The 17,297-nt window shown below is 39.2% G+C and overlaps 1 protein-coding gene across 1 annotated transcript in view; it reads right to left on the bottom strand.

Annotated features, from left to right (window-relative positions):
• gpr158a (G protein-coupled receptor 158a) overlaps positions 1 to 17,297 on the bottom strand; it is a 149,889-nt gene that overhangs the window by 27,538 nt on the left and 105,054 nt on the right. Inside the window, exon 6 of the mRNA XM_036578081.1 lies at positions 2,145 to 2,254. Within this exon, the coding sequence (XP_036433974.1) occupies positions 2,145 to 2,254 (110 nt within the window). The remainder of the gene's footprint in view (positions 1 to 2,144; positions 2,255 to 17,297) is intronic.

Genomic DNA, 17,297 nt, shown 5'->3' with positions numbered 1-17,297 from the left:
GCATAATGCTAATTGACGGCTTTTCACATTTCTGGCAAAACTATTACTTTAATCTGAGGCAGGAGCCAAAACAAATATGCTAACATAGTTAACAATGACTCAAAGCTAATAACCATCAATTAGAATTATTAGCCATATTAGCAATTCTGACCAAACGGTTCTTTAATCCAAGCCCGATCTTTGAAGGCAATGAGGCAAAGCGTTTAGTCCCTCCTGCACCTGCCCAATGCCAGCATGGCTCACAATGACTGGAAGCTGGTAACCACCAGTTTGCATAATTGCACTGTTATTTGCATAATGCTAATTGATAGCTTTCACTTTTTTGGCGAAACTATCCCTTTAATCTGAGGTAGAGGCTGCACTAAATATGCTAACATGGCTCACAATGACTGGAAGCTGGTAACCACCAGTTAGCATGAGTGCATTGCTGTTTGCATAATGCTAATTGATGGCGTTCGCATTTCTGGCAAAACTATTCCTTTAATCCGATGCAGGAGCCCAAATGAATATGCTAACATAGCTCGGTCTTTGATGGCACAGAGGCACAGCCTTTGGCCCCTGTCCTGCACCGGCCAATCTGTCGGCTGACATTTCTTCCCCCCTCCCCAGCCAGCGGTCTGTGGGGTTGTTCTGACAGTTCGCTCTGAAATGGCAGAGCCCACCGCGGACAGCGCCTCATCGGCAGCCATATTAGGAAAGTGCACGTTCTGACATTTAATAACATGGCCAGCCGTGAAATGCCTGTGAGTCACCCGGTGCATGCGGGGGTGGGCGAGCGTGTGTTCCTGCATGTGTACATGTGTGTGTGTGTCTGTGTGTGTGTGTTTGTGTGTGTGTGTGTGTTTGTGTGTGTGTGTGTGTGTGTGTGTGTGTGTAGGTGTGCATCTACCTCTTGGACTCCTGCAGGCACTGATCAAAAATCCTTGGAGACAGAATGTCTCTTCCAGAGCACTCACGCAATCTCTAAGCCAAAGCCTGCTGATAACTCAGCTCTGCTCCACAGCCGGTGTTACATTACATGAGTTCTACCACGATTAGAGCCGTCATTCACAATCAAGCAGAGTCTACGCCAGATGATGTTCGTCTGCAGCGCCCGATAGATTATCTACAGATGTTAAAATTATTACAAAATTATCTGGTGAAACTGGTGATTCAGCATCAGGGTGAGTGTTAGGATTAGGTTAGGTTTAGGACCAGAGTTAGGGTTAGGATTGGGTTTTGGGTTGACTTTAAGTTTAGGGTTAGGATTAGATAAGTTAAATTAGATATTTTTGTTGAATGTCACTTAATAAAAAGTATTTACAATGGACTATCCACATAAAGGGTTTGCGTAAATTATTATAACAAGATCATTTTGCATAATTTCTATTGGTCCATGTATCATGAAATGTGTACACAATGCAAAGTACAGCTGACACTTTTAAATGCTGGATAAATAAAATAGTAAAATATATAAAATGTTCCCACTGCATTGTGGATAGAGTAGTGTATGATAACACCAACTCAGATCTGATGGTATCCTATTTCATGATGGGGGCAGTCGTGGGCTGGAGGTTAGGGAACCAGCCCTGTGACCAGAAGGTCGCCGGTTCAATCCCCTGCGCCGACAATACGTGACTGAAGTGTCCTTGAGTAAGACACCTAACCCCCAACTGTTCCCTGGGCACTGTGGATAGAGCTACCCACTGCTCTGGGCAAGTGTGCTCACTGCCCCCTAGTGTGTGTGTTCACTAGTGTGTATGTGGTGTTTCACTGTGCGGACGGGTTAAATGCAGAGGTGAAATGTCCTTGTTGTGGGAATAATAAGGGTCTCTTAATCTTAATACATGACTAGCTGTCCACATCCTCTAAAATACTTTCAAAACATTATAAGATTTAATTTAAGGAATTTAAAACGCACATTGTCATCACACAAACTAGCAACCGATCAGTTCAGTAAGAAAGCTTTTTTTCACAGAAGATTTTTTAAACTGATTACATTTTAAAAAGTTTAAATTATGACAGCCCCAATACCCATCATAACAAAATATTACATTTAACTGCACTCTATATGTGAGAGCAGTGTATCTATCATCCATCCATCCATCCATCCATCCATCCACCTCCTCATTCACTGAAAATGGAAAGTGAGTATATGTGAGTACCTGTACAGTTTGAGTGTGATTGTTCCATACACTGTAGCAAAACCGAGCATGCGCACCCATCTCAGCAGGATACAGCGGAACACGCTGGGCTGGAAGTACAGAACCATCACCTGCGGAAAACACAAGAGCATTTATATGTACATGCATTTCCATAATTGCAGAAGCTTGTTCTGTTTACTGGCGGGAGAAAGAGGCATTTCACAACAGACCCCTGCTGTTTCGTCCTTGGCTGCTGTCCGCAAAAAAAAAGATGAATAAAAATATTGAGTTCAACAACTACTTTCAGAAAGAGTGCAGTAAGAAGAGGCACCTTTCTCACAAATATACAACAATGTAAAGCCTCAGTTCTGTGGTTTCAAAAACAAGAAGACTACTCATGCGTCTATGTTATGGTTAATTTAAGCCTTAATTTTCTATTTTTCCCCATTTCCCTGACCAGTTATTTATTTCTGAGCATTTTATCAATCATTCTTTCACTACTTCCATTTCTCCATATGTGCATCCACTGCAGGGAAGTAAACATACTAAGAGTGGCCAATATAATGATATGTTATTATGTCATTATATTAATTCATATCATATATAGTGCTTTTCTGAGCATATTGCTGATATCATCAGTCTTGATCAACGGCAGAAAAAGATTTAGACCAATTATAGAAAGCCTGTAAATCAGCAAATCTAAAGTAACTGCATAAACAGCACAGTAACAAAGTATTTTATCCAATTACTTTTAGTAACTATTTAATTGTTCGTGTTCATTAGTTTATTTGGTTGAACACTGCATTAGTAGTGGTAGTAGTCTCAGCTTGCCATAGCCTTTTATAAAAGTGGGGGTACTATTTTGTCCATGCCAACTTTTTTGCAATTTTTATGTTACGTTGTTATATTTCTCCCTTATTGCCCATCATTAATTACCATAAATACATATATGAGCGCTGGGAACAGGACACAATTTAACACAGACTTTTAATGTTGTTATAAAGGGTCAAGCAGCATGTGTTTCTGGCCAATGGTTCCACCTCAATATTATTCCGCCGGAATAATATTGGATCGATTAGGAAAAAATGATGCAGACTTATGAATTGTTCCAGCACCCACGGCTTTGTCATAATTAAGCTGAAGGACAATAACAGTAGAGACACACCCTAAAGCAGAAATTGCAAGGAAAAAAGTGACTCATAACTGATTTCAAGTACGAATCATAACAATATGACATTTTCACTCATTTAAATGCATCTTAGTTAATGTTTATTAACAATTCCTCTGTCTTCACAAACCACTACTGTTGCTACAACTGCTACTAATATTAATTATACCATATTAATATTAGTATTAGTTGTACGTGGTAGTAGTAGTATTAGTAGAGGTAGCTTTACAAATACATTGAGTATAATCAATATTTTATTGTTCAATTAAATTAAGTAAGCCTACGTTCAACAGTATATGAAATGGGACTCTTATTTTGATAGTGTTCCTGCTGAACGAGTGTGAAGCTATGCCATGAATTAATCCATGAAGGCAGATTAAACTGTCTGTCGAAATAAGATTGCCGAAAAACAGCAGAGCCTTTTATCTACATTCTTCAAAATAAAAGTCCCTTAATGTTTTTTTGGCTTGCACAGTACCATATTTCCTAGCCACGGTCTTCCATCGAAATTCAGAGCAATTTGTCAGCGTTTTAAAGAAGTCTGTGCGCAAGAGTGTTTTCAGGGCATGTAAGTCATTTTTTCAACACAAGTTTTTTTCGGTTACTGAGCTTTTTGTGTAAATCACAAAAACCAACCTGACATTACTTTAAGCACCATCTTGTTGTCTACAACATAGCACCATTTTGAAGCAGCTGACAAGCTCACAGGAAGTGCTAGCTGGGCTTAAGTTCAGCCTCTGTCCTGCGGGGTTAGTTGTTACATGGCTTTATAACTAAGTCACCTTTAGTAAACAAAGAGAAATGAAGTTAATTTCCTCTTTTTTCATATTTTTACACAGATTTTAAGATGAAAAAGAGAAAAAATCGTAAAACACGGATTTTCTTCCACTTCAGTAGCATCTTTCAGATGTTAGTATTTTGATTTTAAATACGTATATTAATGACTGACATTAACAGTGTGTAAAGCTGTAGTCATTCAGAAACAATGTTCCATATTTCACTGATGGGTGATGTTTTTTATCTGCTGTCCTTCACTAGACAAAAAAAAATCATCATTGTTTGACATACAGTCTCATATCAGTTTTCATATATAATTTGATGTTTGTGAGTGTATCTATCGATTGAGCTGTCTGTCTGTCTGTCTGTCTTATAGACAGAGAATACTTAATGCAGTTTGGTTGGAAAATATATTTGTTTTTTTACAACATAGAATTATATTGAATTAACTTTGTTTGCACTTATTCATCAGACTTTTCTAGCAAAGGTTACTACTAATCCTCTGTCTGTTACAATCAACCCCACCCATTTGGGGAAAATGGAACATTGCACTTCCCGTCATTTTCAGTGGAAAAGTACATGAACTGTACATTTTCACTTGTTTTGTAATGAAGGTTTATGCAGTGATTTGAATACAGAGGTCTAAAAATGTACAGGATTAGCATTAGCTAACCATGTAACAGCCAACTGGATGATAGAACGTCTACTGATAGTCTTAAAGTAATACAAGTGGAGCTAACTCTGAAAATGATGGTTCCTGCAGCCATACAATACTCTAGATACCTAGTTCAGATACTATATTGAAATTGTTATACCTTTAGCAGCTAGCATCCGTCCATCCAAGTGGCTAATACATTGCTGCCCAGACTCCTGGCTAATACGGTACTGCCCAGACCCATTTCAATAGACTCTGAGGAATTAGCAAGCAGTGAACCATTCCATCACAGCACGGCTCGGAACGCTCTGCCTATTCCGGCTAAGCAGATAGGCTCGAGCTGCTGGGCCTGAACCCTGATTGAAATACAAATTCACAGCTGCGGCCCCCACAGCCACCTCCTCGCTGTATTTGGCTTGAGCATGTACTGCTTCCCTGCACTCGGCCTATGTACACAATCGGGGAGCTCATCTCTGGCTGCAGTCTAATGACTGTGTGGTTCCGCCTCAGGAAGGAATAATATTGGATCGATTAGGAAAAAATGATGCATGTATGTACTTATGAATTGTTCCAGCACCCACTGCTTTGTCATAATTAAGCTGAAGGACAATAACAGCAGAGACACACCCTAAAGCAGGGGTCTCAAACTTGGGGTCCACCAGCCATGTGGTCTTCTCAAAGGGAGGTCGGTTGAAAAAATGCAAGGAAAAAAGTGACTCATAACTGATTTCAAGTTCGAATCATAACTATATGACATTTTCACTTATTTAAATGCATCTTATTAATGTTTATTGACAATTCCTCTGTCACCGCAAACCACAACTACTACTGCAACCATTGATACTAATATCAATTATACTATAGGTGGTAGCAGTAGTATTAGTAGCAGTACCTTTACAAATGCCTAGTGTATAATCAATATTTTAGTGTTCAATTAAATCAAGTAAGCCTACGTTCAACAGTACATGAAATGGGACTCTTATTTTGATAGTGTTCCTGCTGAACGAGTGTGAAGCTGTGCCATGAATGAATCTATAAAGGCAGATTAACTATATGTCGAAATGAGATTGCCAAAAAACAGCAGAATCGTTTTTCTCCACTCTTCAAAATAAAAGTCCCTTAATGTTTTTTGGCTTGCATGTACAGTACCGTGAAAAAATCAGAGACAAACTTTCATTTGTTTAACTTTCAGTCAAAGACATTAAGCACAAGTTTTTTACTGAATATAAAATCGTTCAGTATTTAGTTTGTCCATCCTTTATCCTTTATTTCAGCTTCCAGTCTTTTCAGGAGACTCGCTTTCAGTTTTTTAAAGAAATCTGCAGGGATACTTTTCCACACCTCCAAAGTTCAGTCTTAGAAGTTGGTTGTTTTTTCTGCCTGTCACAGTCCAAGTAATCTCAGTCACAAATTTAGACATATGAGTTCAAAGAAAAGCTTACTCCAGATCTAAGATGTACGTTTTGGACTTAATACATTTTAAAAAATTAACATTTTTTGTTTATTTTCTTTTCTCAGTAACAGCTTCTGGACAGTTACACATCCTTTATTATCCTTTATTATCCATAACCTGTACCTCATAGCTTTTTAACTGGAACTGACTGCATGTTTCATGTTTTATTGATGCAGAACATTTACATTACACACAACTTGTTTACACAAATGGGTTCTTCCCAAGAAACAAACCTGGTTCTTCTATAGAACCCCTCCAAACAACCCTTTTGACACCTTTATTTTTGAGAATCTGTCCTGTCTCTCCACCCGAGTTGATGTTTGTTAGCTTTAGCATTCCTAAAAAAACCTATGTTGGCCTGACTCAGAGAAAACTTTGTTTGATTGCTTAGGAAAACTTTAAACTACTGTGCTCTCATGGCCTGAGCTGAGTGCTGAGTGTACGTGTGAAGGCAGATGCAGGCAGGGCCGTCTGAGGTCCAGACGCAGGAGAGCTGGCGGGGGAGCAGTGAGGCAGCCTGCTCCTAATGAGTAGAGGGAGCAGTGGAGGCCTCCAGCACGACTCCCTGCTTCATCCAGCACTGCTTCAACAGTCAACATCGCCTTCATCACAGCACCACTGCACTGCTCTAAAATCACCACTGATACTTTAACCCTTCAGGAACACTGAGGAAGGTGGTGCTGACGATGCTAATTGCTAATAAGCATTTATTAGCTTGTTAGCTTCAGTAGTCTTGTAGCTTTAATGCAAAACCAAAGAAGCAAACTTCAGTCACCAAACATGTCTCAGCTGATCAATTACATTTGGGCTAAAGAGGAAAATGATTACAAATTTTTGTAAATGTTTGATTTTTTTTTTTTTTCATCAAACTATTGCTTTTAAAACTTCCACCACAGGCATTTGATGTGAGATGAACATGATATTGGCATCAGATTTCTGTGTTACAAGCATATTAGTAAATTATTAAAGAAGACCTGCTGACAGCCAGGAGTGAGAATGCTATATGACTGGCCAATATTAATAAAAAAGTCAAAGGGAAACATCTCAGACTCACACAAGCAATTTATCACTGTTGTGCTAAGACCTTGTGTCTCCATTTTTGTTTTTTTTTTTTACTTTTCATAATTTGAACACTCTAAAACACACTAAATTTCAAGATGACCAATTGCAATGGTCAAAAATGACCATTCTCTTTACATTACACTTTACTATAGATAGATAGATAGATAGATAGATAGATAGAAATAAAAAAAAACTTTATTCATCCCTGCAAACACATTGCAGTGTTTCAGTAGACCATTCTCTTTACATTACACTTTACGATGGATGGATGGATGGATGGATAGATGGATAGATAGATTGATAGATAGATAGATAGATAGATAGATAGATAGATAGATAGATAGATAGATAGATAGATAGAACTTTATTCATCCCGAAGGGAAATTGCAGTGTTTCAGTAGCAAGACATATAATTTCTCATACACTTACATATACTATGCAGAAAAATAAAATAAAAATAGACATAAAAATAGACGTAAGTATAGGAGTAGAAATAAAGTATTCCTATTTGCATAGTTACATAGCATATGAGACAGTTGTTGTATTTACATGATAGCAGGCACTGAGTGATATGAGGCAGACTAAAAGCACAATGTCTATAGACATAACTAGGTGTTGCAGCAGTATTACAGTGTAAAGTGCATAGTGAAAGTGTCATTATAGCAGCAGGTTATGATAAACTGCACAGTGTGTATTCATAGGAGAGGAGATAAAGTGATGAGGTTCAGCTCAGTTCAGACAGCAGGAGATCAGTACCATCTCTGCAGTAAGGAGACTAGTTGTAGAGCCTTACAGCAGTGGGTAAGAAAGATCTCACACGGCGCTCTTTAACACAGTGCAGCTGTAACAGTCTGACACTGAATGTGCTTCTCTTTGACTTACTTTACATATCTTCCATTACAAGTCAAAAAAACTTTTGTTTTCCTCCTGAAAGTCACCGTTTTGAACATACAAGGTTTAGTTCTGATAGTGATGAGGTGCTAACATGGCTAATATTGAATGGAAATCACCACAGACATGAGCCATTGGGGTGAGGGGGCTGCAGCACCCTCCAAATTGTATGATTGCTGAACCGCAACTGCTAAAAATAATCAAAAATATAAGAACTAAATTTTAAATTAATATTAGTGTAGCAGAGGCCCATGTGTGCCTGTTTTCTACTTTCAAAACCTGCAGTAGCCATGCGCTGTTTAACATTACATTTTCATTACGATGGCCTAATATTGTTATTTTTGGCATCAGATATTACTCAGCTTATTTGCAAAGTTCATCCAGAACAGGAGAGTCCATATCGGCAGTTTGATGTATCAGTTATATGTGTATATTGTAATTTCTTATTGCATCATAGCACATTTGAACATGTTCTGTTTGATAAAAATTATCAAAAAAAAAAGAGCATCTTATTTTGGATAGCATAGCATAGACTAGCAGTCCTTAAGCAACCACCTGGGATACCAGAGTAGGAGCCTGGGCAACTTAGCAACCATGAAAAAAGATCTGCTGCCAACCAGGTATGAGCAAATTATATGAATGATCAATATGAGGAAAAAAGTTAAAAGCAAACATCTCTCACAGACACAAGCAAGTGCTAATATGGCTAAAATGGAATGAAAGTTGGTGGGTCCCACCATGGACGTGGGAAATAGGGGAGCTGAGGGGGCTGCAGCTCTCCTGGATTTCAGGATTGTTGAACTGCAACTGCTAAAAATAATGAAAAGCCCTGTTTAAAATCAATTTTAGGATAATAAACACCTGTTAGTGCTTGTTTTGTGTGGAGTTTGCATTTTTAATTTTTATTTTTATACTTTTAAAACCTGTAGCTGCGCGTTGTTTAAGTTAATGCTGCATCTTAATTGCACCAAGCCACTTCTCTCGCCAACCGTTGGCCCCTTTGACGTCGTGTCGCTAGAACATAAACAGTATTAGTGGCTTAATATTGTTTTTTTAAACATAAACCATCCATATAACATAATAACGTCATGCATTTTGAATACACTAGTTGCACATTCGAGTGTTGAGTCTCAGCAAGAGACTGGTACACAAGCATCACGTGTCAACAATCTGATTGGTCGCCGCTCACCTTATTTGCATGAAGTCCACCCAGAATGAGAGACTGTAGCGTGAGCAGAGTCTGTATCAGCAGTTTGATGTGTAAGTTATGTGTATATATTGTCGCATCTTGTCATATTATAGCTTGACGTCACTGTTCGTCTCATACATGCTGCTTCAAATTTCCGCACCCTCAACTTAAACACCTTCCTGCGTCTCAGGATACCTTCTGGTTTCTCATAGGCTTAAATTATTATTAGTGTTAGCATCTCTACACTGTTTAAAAAAGAAGCATTTTCATTGTCAGCTGTCACATCTGCAGCCACCAATTCCTCACTGTCTCCAGAGTTACGGTCTCCAGAGTTCTGGGCGTGTCATATGTGCTGTCATGTGTCATGTGAGAGATGACAGTATACACATAACTGACACATCAAACCGCTGATGCACACCCTGCTCACTCTCGCTTCTCTTCTCTCACTCTGGATGAACTTTATGCAAACGAGCTGGGTGGCAACCAATCAGATTGTTGATATGTGGTGCCGTAGCTGAATGTATCACACCCACAGTCATAAGCCGAGATTCAGCACTCAAGTGTATACAGAGCAGGAGATTTAAAGCCTGTTAGATGATTTTTCTTATGTGTAAGAAAACAGTGTAAGGCCTCTTTTGGGGCTCAGAACAGCTCTTCACTACATTCAAATTGTTTTTTTAAGATTTTTTTAAGAATTATTTTTAGCAGTTGCAGTGACAACATCCTAAAATGTGGGGGTGCTGCTGCCCCCTCAGCACCCCTGCTTCCCATGTCCTTACTCACAACATACTGGTCATAATCCTGCAATTATGAGCGCTTTTTGTATTTGCGATCTGTATTTTCTGATCCCGTTTACGATACTCGGATTGTGTTGTTGGACTGTTTGCTTGATTGACTCTCCGAATGGTTTGATTTGTGCGAGCCCATCAATGTCTCCGTTATTGTCTTTCAATCAATAAACCTGCACTTGACTCCCACCCTGTTGTGAAGACTCCTGTTACATCAATATGCTATAAATCTTGAAGGTCAATCTCTTGTTTTTTAGAGTTAAATGCATGTAAACAAGCCATAAATATACTATATATTTTATTTTATTTTATTTTATTTTATTTTATTTTATTTTATTTTATTTTATTTTATATATTTAACACTGCTGTTGTGTAAACTCACAAAAATAAATTCTATCTTTATTTCACAGACATTTGCATTTATTTTTAATAATGTCACTCTTATTATTATGCTAAAATACTGTATGTCAAAACTAGGAACTAACCAGAGAAAGGTCGTATCGACTGTAATTTTATGGATTTTTAACCATCATTAACATACTTTTACTGTTAACATTGGTTTTACAGATTTCCTTTTTTACACTGTAATTGAAGCATGAAAGGTGACGCTTGTCTTTAACAGTTATAGAAATACATTTAAAAGAATCATCTATACTGCTTCCAAACTAGTGGTTTGTTGGCATTTCGGGGACTTCATACTGTATGTCAGAATAAGGAACTAACTAGAAAAAGGCAGTGCTTCCAAGAAATGAAACGACTGTAATTTTACATATTTTTCCATCATTAACATACTTCAGCTGTTAATTAAACATTTTTTACAGATTTCTTTTTTTTTTTTACATTGTAAGTAAGGCACGAAAGGTGACATTTGTCTTTAACAGTGATAGAAATGTGTTGAAATGAATCACCTACACTGCTTTTTGAGGACTTTATACCGTATGTCAGAACTAGGATCTAACTAGAAAAAGACAGTATTTCCGGGAAATGAAATGACTGTAATTTTACGAATTTTTACAATCATTAACATACTTTTACTGTTAAGAAAGTTTTTTTTTATGGATAGCCTGTTTTTTACATTGTCAGAACTAGGAACTAACTAGGAAAAGGCAGTATTTCTAAGAAATGAAATGACTGTCATTTTATGGAGTTTTAACACCATTAACATACTTTTACTGTTTATAAACATTTTTTACAGATTTTCTTTTTTTTCATTGTCAGAACCAGGATCTAACTAGAAAAAGCAGCATTTCTAAGAATTAAAACAACTAATTTTACGGATTTTTACCATCATTAACATACTTTTACTGTTAATAAACATTTTTTAAAGATTTTCTTTTTTTACATTGTCAGAGCTAGGATCTAACTAGGAAAAGGCAGTATTTCTAAGAAATGAAATGACTGTAATTTTATGGATTTTTAACACCATTAACATACTTCTACTATAAATAAACATTTTTTTACAGATTTTTTTTTTACATAGTAAGTGAATCACGAACTTTAACAGTGACAGAAATACGTAGAAAAGAATCCTCTACACTGCTTCCAAGCTGAAAGGTTTGTTGGCATTTCATACAGCATTCATGCTGACACACAGTGAAAAGCAATTATGTCCTTTAATTGATACACGAGACAGCAAAAAATCAGTTAAGCATGGTGTAACCTTCCTCAGGACTCCTAACCCCGACTCTGAGTGTGTGTTTGATCAGAGCGCAGGTGCAGGAAGGTGAGGGCAAAACATGTGATGCACTGCAGCGCCAGGGCTGCGTCCGAAACATGAAACACAAAAAAAGAACAAACATCTGAGGCCGCGCAATTATCAGTGCGCGGCAGATGCGGCGCCAGGGCCCCTGCGGGATTGTTAATGTTAATCCGATTAGCAGAGGCATTAATAGTTTTCCCATGGCAGCGGAAAAGATGCAGGCATGTGGAGATTTTTGGCTGGCTGCGTGTGAGTCAGTGGAGGGATGCAGAAGACCCCAGAGGAGGCAGCAGAACCACTGGCCACTGCGCAGAGCCGTGAGGAGCGCATGAGGAAAATCTCTCTGCAGCGCAAGCAGAGCAGAACGCGCAGCGGCTCGGGCGCTCGGAGTCCGCAGAGGAGCTGGAGGATACAAACACAGCTCAGCGGCTGGATTCTGGAGGCTGAGAAAACTGCTGAATAGAAAAACAGCAGCAGGATGCAGACGGTCTACGACAGCATCCCATACAGATATCACAGAGCTACAGTGCAATGCATTGTCTCTCTAATGTCTCTCATTTTCCTCCTTGTTTCTACTCTCATTGTCCATTTTATCAGCTCCACTTACTATATAGGTGCACTTTGTAGTTCTACAGTTACAGACTGTAGTCCATCTGTTTCTCTGCATACTTTGTTAGCCCCCTTTTACCCTGTTCTTCAGTGGTCAGGACCCCCATGGACCCTCACAGAGCAGGTACTATTTAGGTGGTGGATCATTTTCAGCACTGCAGTAACACTGACGTGGTGGTGGTGTGTTAGTGTGTGTTGTGCTGGTACGAGTGGATCAGACACAGCAGTGCTGCTGTGAGTTTTTAAACACTGTGTCCACTCACTGTCCACTCTATTAGACACTCCTACCTTGTCAGTCCACCTTGTAGATGTAAAGTCAGAGACGATAGCTCATTTGCTGCTGCTGCAGTTTGTGTTGGTCATCCTCTAGTCCTTCATCAGTGGTCACAGGACGCTGTTGGCTGGATATTTTTGGTTGGTGGACTATTCTCAGTCCAGCAGTGACACTGAGGTGTTTAAAAACTCCAGCAGCACTGCTGTGTCTGACATAGTATGCAGTAGGCTAACACAGTATGCAGAGAAACAGATGGACTACAGTCTGTAACTGTAGAACTACAAAGTGCACCTATATAGTAAGTAGAGCTGATAAAATAGACAATGAGTGTAGAAACAAGGTGGTCATAATGTTATGCCTGATTGGTGTACATAAACTTTACAGTACAGAAAACATTCAAAACGTTTAGTTTATAAAGAGGTTATGTATGTAAAGTCATGTAAAGAGGTGCTATTATTGTGAAATGGAAGTCTCTTGAGCAACAACAGCTCAGCCAAAAAGCAGTAGACCATGCAAACTCACTAAGTAGGACCACCAAGTGTGAAAATTGCCTATCCTCTATTGGATTACTCACTACAGAGTTCCAACCTGCCTCTGGAAGCATCATCAGCACAATAACTGTGCATTGGGAGCTTCACGAAATGGGTTTCCATGGCTGAGCAGCTATACACAAGTCTAAGATCACTATATGCAATGCCAAACTTTGGCTGGAGGGGTGTAAAGCATGCAGTCACTGGACTCTGGAGCAGTGGAAACATGTTCTCTGGAGTGATTAATCACGCTTCACTGTCTGGCAGTCTGATGGGCGACTCTGGGTTCAGTGGATGCCAGGAGAACACTACCTGTTAGAATGCATTGTTCCAACAGTAAAGTTTGGTGGAGGAGGGATAATGGGCTGGGGCTGTTTTTCAGGGTTTGGGCCCCTTAGTTCCAGTGAAGGGTGATGTTAATGCTACAGCACACAAAGACATTTTAAACATTTTTATCCTTCTAACTTAAGCAGTTTGGGGAAGACCCTTTCTTGTTCCAGCATGACTGAGCTCCTGTGCACAAAGCGAGCTCCCTGAAGACATGGTTTGATGAGTTTGGTGTGGAGGAACTCCAGTAGCCTGCAGAAAGCCCTGAACTCAAGACAGACAGGAAATAGAGAAGAGAGAGAAGGTTCCATTCCCATCCAGAACGAGGCTACAGAGGATCCGGGCCAAATCTTCCAGATTCATGAACAGTTTCTTTCCTCAGGCGATCAGATTGTTCAACAGATCTACCTGATGGGCTTTTAAACATTTTCTCTGAACTGCTACCTCAGCCATAATGCTCACTTTATCTGTTGCACTTTACCTTCCACACTCAGCCACTTCACTTTACTGTGAAACTTTAATCTCACTCACTTTAAATGCACAGTCACTTTAATCTGTACATAGTCTGCAGTTTTATTAATCTTAGTGGCTGCATTACTAAAGTACGGTTGTTAATCATCAGTGCATTTAGAAAAGCACACACACACACTTATCATTGCTGATGTGGACCAATAGCTGGTCTGTTTTCTCGACTGTTCTGTGTGTAATGGTTGTATAGTTGCAGGGTTAGTGTACAGTGTACAGAAGAGTTTATTGCATAGTGTTTGCATAGTTTGCCTGTATTTATTGTATTTACTGTCTGTCTGCTGCTGTTCTGTATTAAATGTGGTGCTGCATCCTGGAGAAACAACATTATTATCATCTCTCCTCTTCATAGAAGTGTTGAGAAGTGATGATAATAAAGCTGACTTTGACTTAGTGAGAGAGAGAGAGAGACATTTCCCACATCTGCCTGGAGGTCTTTGCTCTTCTACAAACATTAGGACATTAGGAACATCCTCCTGATTATAGCTGGCTTCCTCTGAGAACAAGAGAATCTTCAACAAGAAGACAACAAGAGACAGAGCGTGCGACGGAGTAAGACAGCATGCGAGAGAGACAGAGACAGAGAGAGGGAGTATGCAGGGTGACATACGTCAGAGTCTAAAATTAGATCCTTTATTTATTCAGATGCTTTTATTTATTAAGGGGTTAACAGGCCTGATTGTCAGCCATCCAAACATGTTCAGATGTATCTTGGAGTCTATTCTGGATCTGGAGGGCTGAGGAGACAGCAGGGCTAAGGCTGCAACTATAGGGTTCTTCAATAAATGATGAACATATGGACTATGGAGTATGGTGCAATGAAGTCACATTAGAGATTTAGTAATGAGGAGAACTGCACCTCAATAACGTCTTCCAGGTTTGACTCACACTAGAGGGCGCTACTGAGTCCAAAATGAAAATTGTAGTCTGTAAATTCTTAATTTTCTGAACAAAGAACAGCATAAAATATTTCAACACTGCTCTCATATTTCTGAACTCGAGATATGAGACTTTCTAACAGAGTCAGTGTCTAACATCTATGTTCATCACATCACTGAGAGCGAACTGCTTCACTCAGCCAATGAGCTGATCAGCTTGCTAACCATACAGCACTCAGTAGCAGTAAAGCTAACCAATCAGCATCACAGGAATGCCAACCAATCAGCACTCAGTAGCAGTAATGCCAATCAATCCTGTAACAGTAATGCTAACTAAGCAGCACTCAGTAGCATCAGTGCTAACCAATCCAGTAGCAGTAATGCTAACCAATCAGCACTCAGTAGCAGGAATGCCAACCAATCAGCACTCAGAGGCAGTAAAGGTAATCAATGAACATGAACACTCAAAGAACCATTTGCATGATTAAACGTTTCTTTGCATCAAAAAAGCGTTTTTCGGATGGATGGAAAAATGAATGCATGCATGAATGTGCTGTAGATGGTTCTATGTAGAACCTTTTTGAAAAGGGTTCTATATAGCACCCAAAAGTGTTCTTATATTGTGACAAGCTTGGCACCGTAACAATAGAAGAACCCTTTGGGTGCTATATAGAACCCTTTTCAAAAAGGTTCTACATAGAACCATCTATAACACATTCTCCATCAGTCTGAATAAACCTTTCATGATGCAAAGAACCATTTAATCATGCAAAGCATTTATGATTCTAAATAGAACCATTTTCTTTACTAAAGAACCCTTGAAGAACCTTCTTATTTAAGAGTGTAGTGCATGAAGTAAACAGTGTGGTCTGTTACAAGTGTGCATATCGCTGCTGTTGGTACAAAACCTTGGATCTCCAAAATGGTAACTTTACAGGAGAAGGAAAAAACCTACTTTACTTTTAATGTAAGTCAATGGAACCAGACTTTTTTCCAAGTAGTTTTGGACCATTTTTTGGTCCATTCATCATGAAATTTATACACAATGTAAAGGGCAACAGGCACTATATAACTATGTCAAAAACGACAAAAATGGAGATACAAGGTTTCGTTCCGACAGCAGCGAAATACAGTTAGAAGAAGGGAAAACAATACAGCCACTAAACACTGAACAGTCTTTAAAAACAACCTTTTATTGGCTTGTTTGTATTTGCCTGAAACAACAACTTGAAAAAAACTAGTGAATACATATGAATAAAGCTTCTCAACCCAAAATATGCAAACAAATATTTACTTAAAATGACTGAGTTACTAACTGAACAACTCTTTTCTGAATTAGTTTTTCAGCTTATGCATCTCCAACCTTCTGTTGTGTTGACTTAATTCTTTCATTAAGATGTGCAGTTGAGTTTTACAGTCTAGTGGTCTCAGACTTTTGGACCCCACCATATATTTGAATACTTGCATTCATTTCCTGTCACTCGCTGTGGTGCAGATGTGTCTTGAAGGACAGAAATAGGTCAGATTATAAGAGGTTCTCAAAAGCATACAAGTAACATTACCGTAAGTTTTCAAACTATATTTGCAAAGTCCCAACTGGTTCAGCTCCTGCAATAAGATCCTTACAAAGCAGGCCTCAATCTACTATAAATGCACACACACAAAGGTCTGCACACCCCCAAGGCCTGTCTCCTGTTTCAGAGAAAGCCATTAGACTGGCTGCGCAGTCTTGGCTGCTCTCTCCGCAGCACCATTACTGGGAAAAGGAGGGGTACAGACTAAATGCCACTATACATAAAAACACATCTCTCTCTCCCTATCGCTCTTCCTTCCTCTCTCATTTTTTAAACACGCTCTTAATAATCAATGCTAAGAGCTGGAAATATCGGAGTGGTTCCTGAGAGAACAGATGGAGGTCGGGTGGTGGTTTGGTGGGGGGCGGCGAGAATGCCAGGGTATCTGCTTCTCGAAAGGACGTCAACCATCAACAGCGTGGCTGATTACCGACACGTTCACTCGCCTCCAAGGCCCAGTTTGTGCCTCTCCTTTAAGCTATACTGAGAGTTCAGTGTGGCTTAGCTTTCGGTACAATTTTGGTTTTTTGAGACTTGCATGAAACTCAACTTGCTTTTGCAACTCATCTGAAACTCAGCTGCAACTGTCTTAAGTTTGTGAAACAGGTTTCTCAACTCAGCCAGCCAAAACACTGATTCGTTGAACAACATTGCATCAAATGACTGATTTCACCAGATCAATGGACAAGAAAATAAAACAGAAGCTGGTTTATTGGACGACTGAAAATAAGATCTGTCTAATTAGTTTCACGCAAGGTTGGCTCTGTAAGCAGCT

This window comes from Colossoma macropomum, unplaced genomic scaffold, assembly GCF_904425465.1.
Source record: "Colossoma macropomum unplaced genomic scaffold, Colossoma_macropomum, whole genome shotgun sequence".
NCBI lineage: Eukaryota > Metazoa > Chordata > Actinopteri > Characiformes > Serrasalmidae > Colossoma > Colossoma macropomum.
Note: the sequence above shows the minus strand (reverse complement) of the source record. Positions and strands in the feature narration are given on the sequence as shown.